The following is a 21,983-nucleotide window of genomic DNA, read 5'->3' as shown; positions in this document are numbered from 1 at the left end:
GTAGGAAGGTACCCCAAGCAAAGGTTCAGATCATTTGTTCAAAGTGTAAATGAATGCCGGAAAATTAAGCCCAACCCAAGATGTGATCTATGTCTTTGTCCACCTGGGACTGCCTGGGCTAGCAGCGGTTATATTGTGATTGAGGTGTGAGGGCTGTTCTTTTTTTGTTCTTTTTCCAAGACAGAATTAGCCAGTTCCTGAAAACCCTACAAGCAGACAGAGGCTGAGAAAAGAACAAACAGTTACTTAGTGACTGCCTGGGGGAAAAATGCCTCCTGGTTCTCTTCAGCTTTCCCTCTCTGAAATAATTCATTAAGTTTCTTGCCCACTGACAGCTACAATGTGAAACCGACAGATATTAGACCTATAGTCAATATTCTTTTCAACATTTCACAATAGGATGTTAGATTCAGCACACACAAAAAATGTCAAATCTGCATAAATATTATAAGCATATTGTGTCTGTTTTCTCATTCTGCTCACTCTGTCTCATTAATTTGAGTCAGACGGTACGAGCTCTACCGACCTTGAGCCTGGTCCCCTGCACGCCCCTTTCTCCTTCTGTTTCGGCTCTGCCCCCAGATGGTAACACCCTCAGAGCTCACCTCTAGTGCATGGAAAAGGGACTAAATTGGGCTGACCTATAAAGGGAATTAAACAAACAAACAAAAAGTGAGTTAGCTCATCTAATTTTCCACTAATGTTATTAAAAGACGGTTGAATATTTCTGCGTGGTGGTCTCACTGATGAGAAGAAAAGAAACTGGACCTCCTAGTTCATGATCTCTTCTTGTGGCACTGGCTCTACGCCAGAGTGGCCATTTCTCAAGATGAGTGGAGTCCATCAGAGGACTTGCAGGGGCCACAGACCCGGCATCTCTTGGTGGGGACAGAGGAGCTCGCACGCGTGGTGCCTCAGGGGTGATCTGGTGGCCAGGGCACATTGAGAAGACAGCGATGTCTCCCTTTATTTCCCAAGCAAGTTCTGCTCTTCTTTTCACACCTTCTTACTGTGGCTGCCGCTCCGCTCTCCCTCATCTCATCTTCCCAAAGGAGTAGAGCCTGGGGCTATTACCAGGAACGCCCTCCACCCACAGGACCGCTACCCGAGGCCTGTCACCCCTATCGCCTTGAGTACCAGGCAGCGGTTTACAAACAGCCGGCTCTGTTCGCAAGACGCCGTTGGAATAACGAGGAGGCAGCTGCCCACGCTCACCCTTTTGCCATGTGGCCCTCTTCCTCCCCCGGAAAACAGCTGTGGATCACTAAGACGCTTTTCAAGAGAACGCCAGCCCCACAGCTCAGGTGAGCCTCCAGACCAATAAAGCTCACGGGTACCTCCTCCGCATCCTTTTAGCCTGTGCCAGCCCTCTTACCCCGGTGCTTGGCGCTCCGCGGGCTGCGTGCACAACATGGAAGAGCGCATCTCCACCCGCTGCTGCCTTTGGCGGCGGAGACGCGCGGGGCGTGCTTCCGCGCGAGGAGCGAAAAGTTGTGCGCCCACTTGGTAGGGGGAAGAGCCAAGGAGCCGGCGCGCGCGAGCGCAGGGGGGAAGGCGGGGAGGGGGCGGGGAGGGGGCCAGCTTACACGAATTTCCAAGTGGTAGACCTGCCTCTGCGCTCTGCCCAATGAGATCCGTCAGGGGCGGCAGCCGGCTCACTTTTCCACATCACTTCACAGTTACATTTGGCAGGCAGGCGGGCTCGCACGCCGAAGCGCTCAGCCCCGAATGAGTGGATTTATGTGGCACCTCCCTACCTCCTCGAAGCTGGTCCGCTGTAGCCGGTTTCCGCACAGACGGTAGCTTCCACCCAGCCGCTGCAACTGGGGCTGCAGACACCCCGAGCCCGGAGCGCCCGCCCCGCGTCTCTGCGCCAAGTCCCGCAGATCCGAGAGGCATGAACGGGAGCCGGAGGCGCCTGCCCAGCGCGCGGGGACCGTTCGCCGCTCGCCGCCCTCGGGAGCCGACCTCGCGTCCCTCCAGCCGTTTGTGAACCAGGAGGCTTGAAATTCGCCAGCGCGGAGCCCTACAAGAGTAAGTGCAACCCCTGCCCCCCGCCCCTGGCTTTTCTCCACGCCCGGAGGACCCAGAAGGGGCCGTTTCTTTTAGGAATTCCCATGCCCTTTTGGACACCTTGCGCGCCTCCTTCCGCTCAGATGGTGGATGTGGGTTCCCAGCCCGGGCGCCAGGCTGAGCTGCGTCTTCTTTTCCTGATATGCACAGCCAATGGGGTCACCTCAGGGTTTTGCCTGATGGTTTTCGCAAACTGCTGTGACAGTCGATTCTGGGGAGTAGCGAGCCGGCCGTGCCCCTCCAGTTTTCCTGCCGGTCTCCCTCCTTGCAGTCGCCTGGCGATCCCGCTGCCTCCCGAGCCAGGCAGACGCGGCTGCAGTCGCGCGCCTTCACTGCGGGGGCCGCGCAGGGAATGGGACGTACCTGCCGCTGGTGGGGAGGCGGGCGCCCACCCGCGAGGCAAGGAGGCGAAGGGGCCGGGGTGCCCTCTTGCTGCTTTGCTGCATGTCTCCACCCCCGAGGAGAGGGAGGGCGACCCCCGCGGTGGGGACGCGGATCGCGACTCCGCAGCCAGAGCCCCAGCTCCAGGCTTTCCCACAAGTGGCTGCTCCAGCCTGGGAGGCGCGGTGCCGGTTGCAAACTTGCGGGATTCCGCGCCACCCCGGGGCCCTGCAGTCTCCAAGACGCTGCCCTGCACCCGGGCAGGACCCCCAGGCAGTGTCCTTTCCGATCCGGCGAGATCGAGCTCACAGAAGCCCCCAGAGCCAGGGACTCCTCGCTCCCCCACTCTAACAGCGCCTGCAGAGCCGGGAGCTGTGTTTTCTTTCCTCGCACCGCGCTTATCCGCCAATCCTGGGGGGCGGGCTTCGCCCCTCGCAGGACCCGGGGAAGAGAGGGCTCTCGCCTGAGTCCTGCCAGAGCGTAACAGGTTCATACGGGACCTCCTCCCGTTCTCCCAGGCGCCAGCAAAGGTTGGGAGATAGTGAAAACCTGCCGCCGCCAACGGTGATGCCAACAGGTATCCACATTTTCCTTCGCTTTTTCCCTCCCCCAAGACCAAAGCCTTCTCCCCACCCAACCTGGCCTAAACCTCAAAGTTCCCTTGTCGTTGACCCTTCCCCGCAGGCACAGAGCCTGCGGCAAGTCAAGGACTAGCCCTTTGCCTCCGCGAAAGGAGATGGCAGCTGTTTGCTTGGGTTGCTAAATGTAAGAAATCAAACAACATTAATTGTGTATCGTTGCAAACGCACAACATTAGTCTGCAATGCAAAATCAGGCTGGCAGCTGCTCACTTCAGCTCCAATTAAAGGCTATAGCTTATAACCGAGCATGCAGGAGGGAGAAAGGGTCCTTTCAACTTTACCACCCTTTCCTGAAGATTCCACAAGAGTTTCCTCTTTAAGAAGCTTGAGCCGTCAGTCCCTTAGCGCGTCCGAGCTGCTAATCAGATCAGCCGGCTGCTTTCTTTCCCTGGGCTTCACGGTATTTGTGGGCTGACAATGGGAAGGAGGGGACACAGGAGAAGGTAGGCAAGAGCACTGTCCTCTCGCATCGGGTACCGTCGCCGAGCACAGGGGAGGGATTGGGGTTGATGGGGGCGGTTTGGAACCGTCTGTCCTCTTTACAACACTCCTGACAGCCATTGCAATGGTTAACAGGCATTCCTGGGCTGTCACCTCCGGCTTCATTATAGGAGCTTTTCAACTGGAAAACTATATGTGGGAAAGAGATATTTATGTAAGATTCGCGAGTGGGATTTTCCATTCATTCAACCTCGCGGCAGCACCTCACTGCATGCAAAATGAGCCCTATCCTTCATGCGAAACAGAACTGAAATTCCTGCCTGGCTACTGCCTTTCATCAGCGATGTCCACTTTTGCAGAGGTTTTGTCTGGATTGTGTGTGTGTGTGTGTGTGTGTGTGTGTGAGAGAGAGAGAGAGAGAGAGAGAGAGAGAGAGAGAGAGAGAGAGAGAGAGAGAGAGAGAGAGAGAGAGAGAGAGAGAGAGAGAGAGATGGGGGCATGTGGGGGGAGGTGGAGGGAGAGAGATTTCCTTACCCAGAGGCCTGATACATTTGAAGGATGTTCTCTGAGGATTACATTTTTTTTTTCCACTCAAAGGGAGTTCTCCATAATCGTCATGTCCAGACATGTTTTCCCACTTCCCTGAGATCTGTGGCTGAAAAATTTGTAGGGCTATCCCTCTTATTAAATAATACTACTACTGATAATGTTCTGCAATTCTGCTTTAGCAGTCGCAGGATTCTAAACCACCTTTGAGATATATGGGGTGTGTGTGTGTGTGTGTGTCTGTGTGTATGTTTCTAGCTCTGAAGAGGGCTTGGAGTTGAGAAAAATCTGTTCTGAAAATAGAGTAGAGCACTCTGGGGAGTGCTTCATTCAAGGCTGTTCAGTGGCAGTTCCTCTTCCTAATTATGTTCCTCGCACCACCCAAATGACTGTCAGGGTATCCTGTAACCATCCCAAACAGGCCCGATGTTTTAGAGACATGGGATAGTGTTTTTTGAAATCAGTGCTGTAATGCTGTCGCTCAAACTTTTTAATCTTTCTCTCCTGCAACCTGGACCTTGTATTTCCCATTATTATTACACTTAAAAATCAGTTCTTCCGTTTTACAATCTACAGTCTCTTAAAACTCTCAAGACTCCAGATAGATAAATCTCTCCACCCAAGCCTTCTAACATTTTTTTTTTGGGGGGGGGGCGGAGGGAAGGGACTAATGGTTGTTTGTTTGGCGTTTGGGATGTATTTTGTGAGCTCTTGAGGGTGTTATGAATTTAGCTGCAGAACAATGTTATACCAGCCCTCACTTGAATCGGAGCTTCATTTGCCTGCGACACTTCTATCAACTAACGGGAAGGGAGTCTTTAACCAGAAAAATAACTTTATTTGGGTGTTATATAAAACTTTGATCAAGGCAGCAGTCATCCAAAGCAACCCCTAAATTTAGCACTGGACATACTTTAAACAGTCAGTGGTGATATGCTTGATGTGAAAAACCAAACCAACAACCCATATGACACGCTCCATAGAATGGAATAGACCACTCGGGAAGGCTTTTGTAGAGGCTCTTATATAAATGTACTCCTGATGCAACGTGTCCTTGTAAACTATGCACAGATTTAAGGCCTGGTACTCCCGGTGAGTGGGCAACAGCAGATTGTTGGAGCAAAGCAAGGCAACTCCAAAGCATGGGGGTATAATGATTCTATTCAAGAAACTGTACCTCAGGGCTTTGCTGTCCAGGTTCCTTTCACTGTTTATTGGTTAGGAAAAAGGAACACGCACATCTAGAAAAGTTAGACTCCATGCTTCATCAGCTGTTCGGAAAACCTTATTATTATAAGTAAATCAATGCTTTAAAGAAAGAAAAAATCATTAGCTTCTTTTTTCTACTCAAGGTGGCACCCCTTACAGCTTTCTCAACATTCCAATTTGAGCAAATTTTCCATGCAAAACCTTCAGAAGCTTTTCATGGGTGAAATGACATTCAATTTATATTTCCAACCACACTTTTCTGCTCCATCCGCATAGTTTTTTTGTTTGACAAAAATCAAAGACCACACATCGTCATAGTCATTTTTTAATTATCGATGCAACATAAGGTGCCAAGACTGTCTTGGTAAAATATTGTGCTCACTGGTGTTGCTGGTATTGGTTGCAGTCGTTTTATATTTCTTACAATGTTATTCAGAGAGGCAGGAGGAAAATGCAGTTTTCTCTTTGTTTTCAGCACTGTTGTCATTCACAGCTGAAATGGACTAACTTTGCTTTTTAGTTTAGGAAAATACATAACTTTGGTGTATGATACACCCCCTATTGAGTGTAGAATGAAACCAATGTTGATTCTTGTGTTCTGCATTATGTGTTATTCACACACACACACACACACACACACACATACAAAGCTTAAGTCTAGAGAACCTGAAAATGCGTCCAGATAATTAACTCATTTATTGGTTCAAGTATGAGATTTTTATCATGTTCCTTTTGCCATTTCATCAGCCTTAGATTATTTGATTTGCCCTCCTGGCTTCTCGGAAATGTGTATTGACCAGTTTTTGTTTGTTTGTTTTAATATATCTGTTTGTGGCATGAGAACTTTTTTTTTCCAGAATCTCATAAATGTGTACTTGTGAAATAGAATAATATTTTGATGGACCAATGCTGTCATATGATTTAGTGGAGCTTAATTAACCCAAGAGCTATTAGTCCTCTCTCATTTCATTCCCATAGAGGTTGTGATGAGCGATAGATTTCTGCTGAACTCTTGGTTCCTGCCTGTGGAACCCGCTTCAGATGTAACCATGAGGAGAAAATTAGTTGAACCTGGCAACTTCAAAAGGTCAGAAAAGAAATAAGTTCAAGGGATGCCATTTAGCTGCTTCTCCCATATGTTGCTGCAAACTCTGTCTCCACTGCACTTTATGGCAAAGCACCAGGCCCAGGACTGTTTCCTTTTTCTATCGTATCCTAAGCTTTTATTTCCTGAGTTTTAAATGTCATGTGTCATAAATATCATCTATCTTTTTGCTTTTAGAAGTCTTTTTTAAATTCTATTAGTAGGTATATATATAGATATGATTTCCCGTATCTCTTTGGAAAGCATCATAAAAGAATAACACTTGTATTTAGAACCTCAAACACTTTCCTTCTCTACTCTCACTGCCAAAGACAATTACAAATGTTAGAATGATGGTTGGTTGAGGGCTAAGCGCAGAATAAGTGCCTGGTAAACAATTATTTAATGTATTAATTGTTAGCAAAGATTGCCCTCCCTACCTTCACTAGCAATTCTCAGTGAAGGGCAGAGCAGGACATAGTCATAACCAGAGTCTAACATTGTGATGATCTACCTCGATTTTTTCCACAGAAATTTCATAAATCGTCCTCAGTTTATTTTTAGACACAGCTTTTTTCTTTTTTAAAAAAAATCAATTGTATCCATGTTCCACAAAGCATATTTTTTCTCCCTTGATATCATTTTTTTAAATTATATGGGAATAGAAAAATGACATAATTCAGCTTTGTAAAAATGAGAATGCCTGCAAACTTAGACTTGCATCCAGAAGACTATTACACAATATGTGATGCAAAGTTATGTTTTATTGGAGAAAATGCTGTAATTATGGAAGCGTTGTATGTGTAACCCAGTGTCTGTACCATTCTCTTGCTGGGAATGTATAAGAACATCACCAAGAAAGAACTTACTTCTTCTGTCCCTCCCTCATTTCTTCCTTTAATATATTTTGTACTTAAATGGAACAATTCGCATTAACTTCACGTGACTTTCAAGTCTGAGTGTCTTAGAAGACAATTCTATGCTCCTCTATATTGATTTTAATCAGCAAGATACCTAGTCCTCACATATACACACAAGGAAAAAAATGTATATATATATATATATATATATATATATATATATATCCTATAGTAAGGTGCAGTGTGGATGTATCTACAGATGTTTTAAGCAAATTGAATGTCTTACAAAAGAATATTAAATGAAATCTCCGTAATCCTTTCTGTGTATATCATTAAGTGAAAATATTATCATAGTATATTCACATTCTATTAGCAGCAAGAATAATGTTACCCACACATTGATTCGTTCTAAATAAATTAATGCATAAAATCTGATTATTTGATTCCAGATGTGACACAACATACAATCTGGAGATGGAAAGTGACATAAATATCATAAGGGGATGCCTTTCTTTTCTGTATATGCAACTCATCTCCGAAATTTGATGTAAACATTACCAGAGCACATTCCCTTTCATTAGTCTATTGCCATTTCAGCTTAACAAACAGAATTTAACTTTTCTGTATCCGAGTAGGCCCATCTTCAAAATGAGGATGGTCAGAAATGAGAAAAAGAAATCCATGTCTATTTTTGTTATAGTAAAACACACTTGTCTTTGAGTTTCACTAACATATAGTAGCTGAAGATAGTGTACTTATTTTAGAATCTGTATAAGCAATTTAGTTAACTTTCATGAACTATATATTCTCGGTGATATCTCAATATTATTTTTGTCAAGTGAAGGCTTGCTGTCTAACAGTCTACTTTTCTACCATCGGTGTCCGTAGTAGTTCATGGTAACAGTGTCAGTAGGTGGTTTTTTTAGGCTATTAAGTCTTTGAGACATGAAAGAATGACAGAAAGGTGCACTTGTAAGGGTGGTTACTACACAGTCTAATCTAATTGGCAGAATCTTGACTTCTTATGCTGGCAGACTTGGCTGCATTTCAGTTTCAGTATTATAGACTGTAGCCCCGGTGATGGGATATAACTGATTTTAACCGTTTCCACATTTCTTAAGTAAGAAGGGAGAGCTTCTGGTTTCTAACTATCATCCATAGTTCTAAAATTCCTTGAAATCAATGGAAAAAAGTCTGTTAACTATTTTTGGAAGAAGACATTACCTGAACCCAATTTCTAACTAGCGTTATCATATCTGAGCTCCCTTATGAAAGTGTTTAGATATTACTTTGGCCTTGTCTTTGAATTGATAGGAATTCCCTACTTGGACAAATTTCATAAAAATATAGATGATTATGAAATGCAGTGGAATTTTTCTTGTAGAAGAAAAGTACCAGGTCATGTTTTTCAACAAATGGTTACAATGTGATTGAAAGTCAATAGCTCCAGTGTAGATAAATGTCTATTGCTTATACTTTACCCTCTGGGGAGATAATAATGATGGACGGTGGCATGTCTTCTATCGAAAAGAGAGACATGGTTGACGGGGGTAAAGGGTGTAAAAATACTCCTGTTCAAGGCCTAATAAAACTATTTGAAATCATTCATTATATGTTAGCTGTGGGTAGGGAAAGCTATATATGAAATGCTATTTCTTTAATATCTGACTTGGTTGATGCCATTTTTTAGAAAATCAAGTGTTGGAAAAGATTATTTTATTACCTGTCTACATAGAATACTGGAATTTTCCCTAGTGATGTGCACAACAAGACATTGAAATAAAATGCACACAGGACAAAGAAAGAGTGGAGAAAGGGGCCGACCATTCCACATTCGTAGGTGGTGGTTTTAATAGGCAAGAGAACTTACATAGGATGCTTGTCTTGGGAAACCACAGGATGAGTACATTTCCACACCTGCTGGGAGAAGCTTAAAAGTTTACCTAGAGGACCCAATGAGATTCAGTATGTATTCAGTTCATGTATTCAGTTCAGTTCTTAATGACACATTGCTCTGTCAAGGCTGCATTCTTGAAGTGGCTGGTAGTGCGGGAACAGTGGGCAGAATGTCATTCTTAAGACAGAGAGGGGGAAAAAGCCTCCTCCAATTATCCAGCTCCAGCTTGAGGGTCAGCTGGTATCTTCTCTGTGACCTCCTCCAACAAAGGGCTGGCACAAATTGTTTTCACTCATTAGGTCTTTGACTATTATTCAATGTTGAGCAGATGATTTAAAGACAGCAAAAGATGTTTATTTTAAATGGAGAAGGAAGGGATTTAGAATAGACTTGAAAATGGCTTTCTGGCACTACCCTGTCTTTAATTAGCAAGATAAGTGTGGGTCTTATACTCATCTTTTGGAGATGATCTCAGTATAGTTCTTCCTTTAGCAAATCCAAGAGAATAGATTCATCTTTTATATGAGGTTGGTGCGAAAGGAATTGCAGTTTAAAAGGTTAAAAGTAATTGTAAAAACCTCAATTGCTGTTGCACCAACCTAAAAGCTAACTGTATGATTCTAAGCAAGTTTTTTCTTTTGTTTTTGTTTTTTTTGTTGTTTTATAAATAAACGTCTGGGTTTCTAATGCTATTACAAGGGACCTTATTTTGACCTTCCTGGCTTTGTCATAGACCGAGTCAACATTCTGAAATGTCTATAACTGATGGAGAAGCTTCTATGTGAAGAAGAAAGTTCTGACTCCATCTTAGGAAAGGAGAAGTATTTATTTTATTTATTTTATTTATTTTAACCGCTTATTATAGAACTGAAAGAAACTAATGCTTCCCGTAGAAAGAGAATAGCATGTCAATAACAGAGCAAAATGGATTTGGTGGGTATTATTTGGGAAAATGATATGCTTTTGGGTGGATAGACAGCTAGTTAAGTGTATGGTCTGATGTCAAAGAAAGATGACCAGAAGAGTTGCAGTTGAGGGGAGAGATAAACAAATATGTGTGTGTGTTGCTGTGTGCGTGTGTGTATGTACACATAAAAAAATTTAGAATCCTATTCTGCCCAGGGAATCTGGTCAGGGAATTCTGAAGGCGTTAGGAAAGATGATTTATGCGTATTATTCATATTTGGACACGTGCATGTATCGTTGCTCTCTAAGATCCAAAAACTATCCCTACCTGTCCTGCTCTAGTCACCCAGCGCTTGGCGTGAATTGCTCTGGGCCACATGCTGAATCACATACCCTGTGTTCCTGAAATACCACTTTGAATTCAATGTGCATTTACCTGTTTTGAAGCAGCCTGCTAATGGCTCTAAATTCAAGGTCAGAAACATTTTTAATAGAAACTCTCTGGTCTTGTGTGTCATTTTTGCTTCTATGAAATATTGTAGCCACTAAGCCCAGTGGATAATAAAAGCATAATTTCCTGTCAACCACAATAATCTGTTGGATTGAATCCTAAAGTGTCTGTAAAAGCCTGTTTCTATTTTAGATGTCACCTATGGTGTGTGGCTTATCATTTGGAACTTTAAACTATGCTGTTTACAAAATTGATGGTGCAGTATATTTTTGCATAATGACAACATATTTTAGAATTGACCCAAGTTCACCTTAAAAAAATGTTGGGGATCAGCAGAGTGAGATCCAGGTTGTAATCAGAACTATCTCTAAATGTTAGTGTGAATGAAAAGTTGGGCTGTGTCTTAACCAAGAGAAGATATCTTCTTACTGGGGGGGAATTCTAAAGACTATTTTATTTGTAAGAATTCCAGAGAGACTGTAAAATCTCTTTATCTCCCTCTCTGGGCATAAATCAATGCAGCAACATTATAATCAAGTGGATTGCTTGGCCAGACATACGTATTGTGGTTGGAAAATCTAAAAATAAATTGATTTTTTTTTTTTACCCAAGCTTTACAACCTTGCTCAATATCTTCTTCCTTGCACAGAATTAAGCAATCTGTGTACACAGTTACTATTCACAATGTTTATTAATTCTGATAACAGTGACGTAATTTTTGGTTACATCTCAAGCATTCCTATAAAGTTATTTTCTGATTATCTAGAAGGTCAATACTAGCTCTGCCTGTGGCAGAGGTGCAAGCATATAAATAGTATGGTTCTAATTGTCACAGGAGAATCCCATTTCTCTCCAAGTGGCAGACTTTGTTGAAGTGAAGGCCAAATCTCATCACCCTCAGTGAAGGCACCAGTCAGCCAGACAGTTTTCTTAGTGTCACTACTAATGTTGACATGGAGTGGGGGAAGAATTTTATGACGTCACGTACAATCCCACATATTTGTACACTCAAGTGTCTGATATGAGTATGTGGTCCTGTATAAACAATGATAATAATTTAAGGGCATGGCGTTAGATGGCACTGAGCAGGAAGTGACTTTCCACCATAACCATCATTGAATCCCTCGGGTAATCTTAAGGACATGGTTGGAGTTGGGAGCTGGTCTTATTCTCTGGAACCCCTGGCTTCTCAAACTGTGGTTCTCAAATCGGCAGCATCTGTGTTACAGAAGGGATGAGGAGAAATGCAGTCTCACAGGCCCTACCTGGTTTACTGGGCCAGAATCCACTTTTTAGAAAGAGTTACAGGTGACTTGTATATATATATATATATATATATATATATATATATATATACACACATATATATGTATATACATATATATGTATATGTATACACATGTATGTATATGTATACACATATATGTATATGTATACATATATATGTATACATATATATACATATATGTATACGTGTGTGTGTGTGTGTGTGTGTGTGTGTGTATGTATATCTCCATTTAGATGACACCCCTCCCCAGGTGGGTAATCCCTTCTCACCATTTAGATGACACTTCCATCAGGAAGCCTTCTTTGATGCTGTCAAGACGTGTGGCATACCCATCACTCTGTATCCTGTAACTTCTCGGACTATGTTTCACTAAACATTATAAGTACATATTTCTTAGTCTTTACCTTTTAGACTCTGCTTCCTGAAGATAAGAACTCTCACCTGTTTGCCTTTCTATTTCTGGTACCAGACACACAGTATATGCTCATGAAATATTTATATGCTGAGAGTGGGGGCTGTGGGAAGAAAGAGAATTTGGGAGTGAGATTACCTAGATTCAACTAGTAGTTGGCTCTTTATTGCAGGTGTTCTTTGGGCAAGTCATTTGATTATCATTTGATTATCCTGTGCCTCAGTTTTGAACAATACAGTGTAAGGCATAGTAAGCTTTATCTAAATGTGAGATATTATATTAATGGATACTGTTTGGGGCTCTGCATACAAGTATTTATTCATGCGTTCATAGTAACAAATGAAGTTGTGTCATCGTATAAAACTGTTTCAGGGTCTGTTATTAATTTTACCTGATTCTGGCGAGTTCAGGTAGGGCACCAATCGTGTCACATTTCGTTCTGAGTGCCACTTGGTCGTTTCATCCAACAAATGTCTAATACGCATTTAAATTGGGATTAAATGTCCCTGTCCTGGATTCATGGAATCATTAACAACACAGCAGATGCCAGAGTATACTTGCAGAGTATTTGGCACAATTTAAGAATAACCATACGTTCTGGCCTTTCTTCAATGCTTTAGCAAGATTATCTCTTTGAATATTCCCACTGAACCTGTTAGGTACAGGTGTTACTATACTTGGTGTCATTGACTGGTCCGCAGTTGTAGAACTGGTAAGTATAGTGCTTCAACTAGAATTCAAACCCCAGGCAGGCTGACGCTGGAGGAAACTTTTACAACCCCTCTCATGGTTCTCCTCCCTGGTACTCAGGCAATGAAGGATGGCATACACGGGCTCTACGGCCTGTCATGGAGTCGTATATTTGTGGAGAGTAAGTTTCTTTGCCCTGAGCTGTGTTTAGGCTGAGGCTCCATGACTGAAATGAGCCTCACCTTTGGAGTAATGGTTACCACCCCTTTCCTCATTGGTACCACCCTCATCCTCCCGCAAACCACCTTAGGGGAGAGGTTTTGTTTTTAACTTTTTAAAGTTTATTTTTCAATTACAGTTGACATTCAGTATTATTTTATGTTAATGTCAGATATATACCATAGTGGTTAGACATTTATATAACTTACAAAGTGATCCCCCAACAAATCCAGTACCCACCCACCATCACACATTACCATGGTACTGACGGTATTCCCTGTTCTGTACTTCACATCCCCATGACTATTTTGACTTTTGACAGCTTTTGTGTGTGACTCTGGTGCTTTGCTTATTCCCACTGCAGAGGTCACACAGTGTAACATTTTGTTCATTCATTTAACTTTTTTTTTTACCAGAGCCTCTCAAGGGCAGGGCCCATGTCAACACCATCCTCATGGTTTAGTGAGTGTCCCCCGTGTTCTGGCTGCTTTATGGGTGTCTTGTTTCTGAGTGTCCCTACTGCCTGGAAACTAGGCATTACCCTCATCCTTTCGCAGAAGATAAAACTGAAGCTCAGAGAACTTCAGTATCTCGTCTACATTACAGCCGGTGAACTGGGATTCAGACTCAGGTGTTTCTGCCTCCACCACAGACACGCTGCAGCAGACCATACTTCTTAGCACTGTCCCCGTTCCCATGTCTAGGAGAGCACATAGCCTACGATGGACATGTTATAGATACTGTCTATGTAAATCGGTGAACTGGCAATTCACAAGGATATTACCATTTTGAGGTCTCTTATAAAGACCTTTTGCATTTAGTTTAAATAGGAAGCCTGCAAAGGTCTGCTCTCACACTGGGATGAGAGAGGGTCTTAATGGAAATTTGCCTTACAGGAAAGCTTGACTTTCCTGAGTGGGCTGCCATTCTAGGGAGAGTAGAGGACATTGTTCTGAGTTGGATCCCTACCTAAAGCTTTTCTTCCCTTCAGTTTCCCAAACACCTGCTGCTTGCAGGGGCTCCCGTGTTCACTCATCAAGGTGGGGACGCTTTTGAGGTACGGAGTCCTAGTGACAGGCGCCGCAATCCCCCTGGCCATCTTGTTAGATCAGATCCTGCCTGCTTTTGCAGCAGGACCTGGGTCTGCCCCTTTCAGCTGGCTTCTCTCAGGCCACCCACTAGCACAGCTAATGTTAAAGAATCTTGCTTTCCCATTCTGAGCCAGAAGAGAACCAGGAACCTAGAGGTGAAAGGTGCCCTGCCCCATTACGGATTCCCTGAGCTAAACTGTTCTCACCAGTGTCCTGAGGAATTATTTCCCCATTTAATTTAATTCAGCAAGGCTTCTCTCTGGGATGTGCAGGGAACATTGCTTCTTTAGAAATAATTTTTTTTGAGAGGGAAGAAACACGGTTTGCCATGCTGAGGGTAAGCAAAAAATGTATTTGACACCTCAGGTAATGGGGATTTTTTTTTTGCCCATCCCTTTCGGAATCGCTTCAATTGAAAATTGTATTGTTACCGTATTTCTTTCCCAAAGGATCTTCTCATGATTTAAATCTCCTGTTCACCTGTACATTTACAACGGGAGTCCTCGCACTGTCCTGATTATAGCATACAGGTCGGACATTACAGAATTTTCCTAATTGTATTCATTCATTATTAGCATCCTGGTGGGGAATTGCATTCTGCACCCTGAACTCCACGATCCCTTCTGATGGGTTGTGGCAGCTAAGACTGTAAAAAATTGGGGACATTTTCCTCCCCATTCTCGTTCGTACATTTTTTAAAAAAAAGTACTCATTAAAGGCTAGTTCCTTTTCACAGTTCAGCACAAAGTGAACTAGAACCCATCTTTAAACTGGTAAAGAAAAACAGAAAGAGAAAGAGGGAGGGAGAGAGAGAGGGAGGGAATTTATATTACTGTACTTGAAGCAGTTTTTGATAAGTAACATAGATACAACATTAACACTGACATCTAAATAAACTTTAAAAAATAAAAGGACCCATTATCTTACTTGTTCTGATGCCTCAGATCTACTTTTTTAACTGAAGATTTTTTGGGAAATGTGTACTGTTGTTCGTTTACCTGATTTTGGAAAGTGTTTCAGTGGACTTTTATCTTTCTTTCTCTTTTTTAACCACTCCCCCCGCCCCCCCTCCCCCCCCCCCCCCCCGCAGGACATTTCAATGAAAAGGAAAGACTCTGGATCTTGTTCTTAGAAAAAACTGTTTAGATGATGTCTGTTTCCTGTGCTACAGACACGTGGCAGACCTGTAAGTAAATGCTCCACTGTGCATGATGAATTGGATGGCTGCAGACCGGAGGCAAAAAAAGTAATTGTCTCATTTTCACGGTGATTTGCTTAACTGGTGGGACCATGCCAGAACGGCTAGCGGAAATGCTCTTGGATCTCTGGACTCCATTAATAATATTATGGATCACTGTCCCCTCTTGCATTCACACGGCTCCGATGAATCAGTCTCAAGTTTTAATGAGTGGATCCCGTTTGGAACTAAACAGGCTGAGTGAAGAACAGCGGGTTTTGAACCGCTCCAAAAGAGGCTGGGTTTGGAATCAAATGTTTGTCCTGGAAGAGTTTTCTGGACCTGAACCGATTCTTGTTGGGCGGGTAAGCTTCGTTTTTTTTTTAAGATCTCAATTTCAGGATCTGTTTCTTGTCTTTAGATCTTAACGTCAGAGTTGTCACAGTTGTTGCCACACTTTGCTGTAAGTACTTTTGGACAGATGGTGGGTTAGTTTACCTATTGGTTTCTTTAGGAATATGAAAAATCTCGTGGTAACACTTTTAAATGCAGACAGACTGCTCTTCTGAGGAAAACTCATCTCCCCCACCCTTTCCACCATCAGAAATACAGTAACACTTGTGTGATGCTTACACAAATAAGTGTGTTTTTTACCTCATTTCGTACAAGAAACCTATATTCCAAACCTTTTATTTCTAAGCTTATGGTGCATTTTTTCTCATTTTGGATTTATACCGCCTTGATTCCAAAAATGTTATTTTATTTAGAGGCCATGTTTCTCCAATTTTAGGTAGATTTTTTTCCCCTCCCTTTTTGTTTGTTTCTTTCTCTCTCTCTCTCTCTCTCTCTCTCTCTCTCTCTCTCTCTCTCTCTCTCTCTATTTATTTTTTTTGGTTATTTCAATCTCTAACCAAGGATGATGAAAAAAGGGAAATTCTTGGCGTGGATGCTTAACAGGGCTTTGTACCATAATTCAGTAAACTTGGCAATAGGAAACTAATTCATTCATTGTCCAAGGGAATCAAATGTATAGAATCAAAATTTTAATATAATGGTGCATGTGTGTGCAAGTGTTAAACTGGATTTGCATTTGTTTTATTGTTGTTGGCAGGCTAGACAAATGTTCCTTGTGTAGATAAGTCACACTGTAGGTTGCTGGAGACCATACCCGCTTATTCTTCAGAACTGTTCATAAGCTTCTGTTAATTTTGACACACACCATCATATAGGTAGAATTGCAGCTATGAGCCTGGCATTACTGATTTTCCTACATCATATTCAAAAGTGAATCATGCCAATATTATTCGTTTCCCAAATGCAGGATTGAAAAGAAAAAAAATAGGAAGGGAGTAAAATGTTGATATTCATGTCTTGAGTTAACTCTGCATGTCCCTGGGATCTTCTGATTGCTTTCCCGCTTCTGCCTTGCAAAGGACATTGAGCCTCCCCAAGGATTATCTTTTCTCATTTCATGTAATTCTACTTTGACAAAGGAAACCTGGATAAGGCAATATGAATCGTTCAAAGGATACTTACTAAGCCCTTTCTATGTGTCAGACACTCTCGTAGGCACACGTGGGGGCGTATCAATGAACAAAACAATGACTCCTGCCTTCAAGGAACTCACATTCCAGCCATTGTTGAGTGTTTATTATAAGAGTGTTGAATACTATTATAAAAGCACTGTGGGCACAATCCTATTTGCTGTTAACAATAGCTCCTTCCTCTTCTTCCTGTGTGTATGTATTTGTGTATGTTTATATATGTACGTGTATAACATTTTTTCCATAAGTCCAAAATATAAAAATCTCCAATATACACATACATATATTTTTTGCATGCTTAATACTTAGGTAGCAGAACTGACTTGAGGCTATTTATAGTCTTAATACATCCCAGGACTGTGGTTGTTCCTACATTTCCCAGCAGAAATGTTAATGGGTTTGATTACAGGGTGCTATCCCAGACTCTGGGTTACTTACTGTACAGTTTGTATACCTTAATGTTTCTAAATGTGAAAACTTCTGCATTCCAAAACACATTTGGCCCTGCAGGTTTTGATGGGCTTCTTCGCCAGCATTATCTTTTTTGTAAGTACAGAAACTGAGGCTTAGATGGAATAATGAAGCAAAACAAGATCATAGAGCTAGTAAATGATCTGCGTTTGAATCAGGTTGCAGATTCCCAAAGCCATAATTTTACCCAGCATACATCCTATTACATCTCAGTAACTAGCTACCATGTGTTTAAACCATAATTTGCCCTTAAGAGTTATCGAGTGCTGAGTCTTTAAATTCCTACTTTCTGGATATTCAGAATTTCTTTAGCCAGGACTAAGACAAGTCGTTTCAAGTCATGTGAAACTCTGAATACACATGTCTACATACGTAATGGATGGATATTTTCCCCCTGTTTTTTCCAGTTAATTCTTTATGGTGTTATAGCACATTGATGGTATCTTTTGTAGAATATAAATAAACAAACATGCTGTGCCCTGGAGACCTTTCCATTTTTAACCAAATAGAAAAAGTAATTATATGGGGCTTTGTTTTGGACTCACAGAATCCGATGACTAAGTTCATGTCCATTCTTTAACTGAAGTGATATAGAGGCAAATGTCCAGGCATTCAGCATCATTTATGTCTTAGAAATACTCAAGAAATCCACGTTTCTTTGAATGACAAATATGTTGAAATGGCCAAAACGCGCCTGAGTCTTCATTACTGTTTTTATGACTTAGCTCTTTCCTTGCTCCCTACCTTGGCCAATTCCTAAACAAATGCTAAATCGGAATTAACTTATTTTCTAAAGAACTTTTCTGCACACATTTCCAATCCTACATATTTCCTCTTAAAGAAAACTGCTCCTGAATTATTATAGTTTAGCCTTTAAAAATCTTGCATTGTAACAAAGCCAAAAATACATTTTAGGTGACAGCTTCTAATGATGAGGCAGGCCGAGTGTGGGATTGACCCTTATGGGGGGGGGTACTGGCTCTTCACAGTTTTATCTCTATGCACACTCGTCCATATCTGACTCTAATCCACTTCATCGCTGAGTTTCTCCCCAGGAACTGGCTGAGAAGCATTAGTTAGTTCTAAACATTCCTGCTTTTTAAAAGGCCCACCTGCGAGTCACCAAGCCTTGGGCCCCAAAGACTGAGTTCAAGCCCAAAGTCAGCCAGTTTTTGAACACTTGGCTCCTCAGAGTTTCACATATACCCTCACCTCACCAATTGTCTGCTTTTACTATAGTGGTAGGTAGCTGGATGCAGAGAAAGAACTAAGCCTTAGAGATGGCACTCTCCAGAGGTTAGAAATATTGGCTTTGCCAGTTTCTGGGTGATGACCCTGGGAAAGTTACTAAGTCTTCAAGGGTTATACAAATAGGATAAATAAGATCATATAAGAGTAAATGAAATAATGTATGCATTGTTCCTACACATAATAATTGTAGTTGTGACTGTATTAATTATACAATTGTGTGTGTGTGGGTGTGTATGAGTAGTTGGAGTAGAGGGCAAACTGACAGTTACATCCGTAGGTGAGCACAGGAGTCCAGAAGAGCCGTTTGCATTATTAGCCCAGGTACTCAGGGTGAAGGTGATGTTTAGATATGTATTGAAGGGTGACTGTCACTTAGTCTGTTAAGATAGGGTGGAGTGGGAAATTACGTGCCCCAGTTGGATAGAAGGGTTTATGCAATGTCATGGGTATGGGATAGGACTACTGAGGGTCTCCTGGGTTAGAAGTAACATAAGCCTGTATATTTCTTGTCAAATTAAAATGAAGTTGAAAGTCATATTTGTAGAGAAAAGCCTTCCCTGTCCCATTCTGTCTAAAAAATAACTATCCTATCTCCAATATTTTGTATCCTTTGATGGCTTTATTTTTTCTCCTTTCGAAGGATCATTATCTCACATACTTTATACTTATCTTGTTGATGATTTATCTTCTACTACAATGCAAATTCTACAAAGAAAGGGTTTTTGTCTTCTTTGTTCTTTACTATACATCCCCAGGACCTGCATACAAGAAGGGCTCAGTAAATATTTTGCACAAATAAATGAATGAATAACTCACCTAAGTAATGGAGGAATTTACGAAAGCAATATAAAATCAATCGGATTTAATACAAAGGGCAGTTTTTCAATAAAGGGACCAATGCGTTGCTTTCATTCTCTCTTTCTTCTTGGTATCTTATAGACCAGCTGGGTAGTTTAAACATCGTTTCTATATATTGATTTTAAAAGTCTTTCTTTGAGTTGGTGATAGTGGACAAGTGAATTTGTTAAAACAACTCTCTCTGAGGAGACTGCAGAGAGAGTCCCTCTTACCAGTGGCACGAAGTAGTGCAGGATAGTGATTTCATTATTTCCAATCCATCAGCAAACTTATGCTCGTTCTTAGGCCACAAAGGACACCAAATTCATACTTTGTAATTGTATGGTAAATTACAGAATTATATTTAGGGCACACATCCCTATGGAATAGGAAAAAAGAGCAATATTAAAAAATGTGTGTAACATCTATCGATTCTCAGCCCACGTTCCTTTAGCTCTTGTTCTGTGGTTCTGTGATCCTCTGTTCCTCCTATTGCTTTATTTTGAGAGGAGCCGATTTGCGGTCCAGGTGGTCAGAGGTGCTTCATAAATCCTTTCTCTTACATAAACTCCTCTGCTCTCTTCCCTCCCGTCTTCCCTCCTACCTGGGCTTCTGAGCAGTTCCTTATTTGGATATAACTCTCTCACTGGTGATGCCACATCTATTTATAATTCTCTCCCTCCAAGGCACTGACTCATTTTCTCTTTTTAAATTTGACCTTCTAACCTTCCCTCTTCCCTGTAACTTGGAAATCGTTTGGGTGGTGCTTCATATGAAGGACACGGGATGCCAAACAATTACACTATATTACAGTTTACGGTGTCAGTGGCTGGTAAGAAAATTGTACTTGACATGCCATTATTTTTGCAGGCCGTTTGCATGTTAAGAGCACTGGGCTACCTCGCCACAGCCAAATTGTTATCTTCGGCCTTGCGAGAACAATTCACTGTCAGTTCCGTGAAGCTTCTGCCTATGCAAACAGAGCCTTGTGCACCAATAATTTGGCAGGAATGCAAGTCAGCATTGCATGTCTCAATCTGGCCAAACAACTAGGGTTGTCTGTCTCTTGCCGAATGTCCTGCCTTAAAAACAGCAGGCATCCCAGAGCTGTTGGAAATCTTTTGATGCTGATATAAATAAACGGAATAATATTAGTCTTGTAAGTCAGCAGAAACCCTAAACACACAACACACGTACACATAGGCAGTGTATTAGGTGAGTTTGTGCATGAGTCCTTCCCAAGTCATCTCCTAATCAGATCTATCTATAGTCCCAGATTCTCACCTGCTTCATCTCATTCCTTAACAAGGGATCAGATGAGGGTGTAGACAATCTGTGCTTATCTCGGTAGATGCCCTGACAAGCAAATTTGTTCAGATTTCTTGCAAGAAGAATCTTACATTTTTTGTCAGTTTTCTTAGGGTCGTCTCCTTGAGGCAGATATTCCCCCAACTTGAAGCAAAATGATAGTAGTCATGTTTGTGGGTGATTATGTAACCACATTTTATGAATAAATAGCAATAAGGTAGGCAGAATGAAAATAAACAAACCAAAAAAAACACAGAGACCTGATTCCTATGACACATTTGAAGCCAAAGCTCATAGGGAAGAGCTGGGCAAACAAATGTTGCACAAATGGAAAGGCTTTCATTGCATATTCACATAGCAGAATAGTAGGAATCATTAAACATTATTGACACTTATAACATAGGAACATGATTGCAACTGAATAAATACTAGAAGCAAGATATAAAATATAAATAGGATATAATTTAAAAATGCAAGTGTGATATGAACAGAGTACTTGGTACATATCTATTAAGATATGTATGTACACATAATACATACATATATATGTATATGCATGTATATGTGTATATATATGTGTGTATATATGTATATGTATATATACACACACATATATGTATATATGTGTGTGTATATATACACACATATATATGGAGAGAGAGAGCCAAAAAAATAAGATGAATACAAGTCACGTTTGACTTCTGCAATTATAAGAGCTGCTCCAAGTGGTTACCATAAGTGTCCAGACACTTCTGATTACTGCAAACTACTGCTTGAGCAATGTTGACCAAAGTGTCCACTTGTATACAATTTTTTCAATATTTACAAAAATAATGAACCCTTATGTACCCATCATCTTAGTCATCCATATTCAACAGTTTTGACCATTCTGCTGTTTTTCAATTATCTGGCCCCACAAACAATGCTGATGCTCTTTATTTTAAAAATTAATGTAAAGATAATTCCTAATTATATCTATGAATACTACCCACTTTTTTTGATGTAAAGATTTCTCCAATTGAAAACAACATAAGATCATTAAAAACTCCAAGTATATGATTGTATCTAAAGAATAAATGATATTCATATAACCCATATTAAAAACAAAAATGGATTTAATTACTGATATTGATTCATATTAATAACTGTACCACAAATCAATATAGGGAAACCTGTAAGGTAATATACCAATATATTAAAACTTTT

At 41.5% G+C, this 21,983-nt stretch overlaps 1 protein-coding gene across 3 annotated transcripts in view; it reads left to right on the top strand.

The window, feature by feature from the left end:
- Positions 1-1,587: 1,587 nt before the first annotated feature.
- The window catches only part of CDH8 (cadherin 8), a 323,156-nt gene continuing 302,760 nt past the window's right edge, over positions 1,588-21,983 (top strand). The window contains exons 1-3 of one of the 3 annotated variants that reach the window (XM_081032903.1): positions 1,588-2,034; positions 2,973-3,031; positions 15,280-15,731. In XM_081032903.1, coding sequence (XP_080889029.1) covers positions 15,480-15,731 — 252 coding nt within the window. In that variant the 5' untranslated portion in view covers positions 1,588-2,034; positions 2,973-3,031; positions 15,280-15,479. Of the gene's footprint in view, positions 2,035-2,972; positions 3,032-3,136; positions 3,539-15,279; positions 15,732-21,983 lie in introns of those variants that run through there. The other 2 variants (XM_081032901.1, XM_081032902.1) reach the window with 2 other exon arrangements.

Source organism: Rhinolophus hipposideros (genome assembly GCF_964194185.1).
Source record: "Rhinolophus hipposideros genome assembly, chromosome: 21".
Lineage (NCBI taxonomy): Eukaryota > Metazoa > Chordata > Mammalia > Chiroptera > Rhinolophidae > Rhinolophus > Rhinolophus hipposideros.
This window is presented reverse-complemented; position numbering and strand designations above follow the sequence as displayed.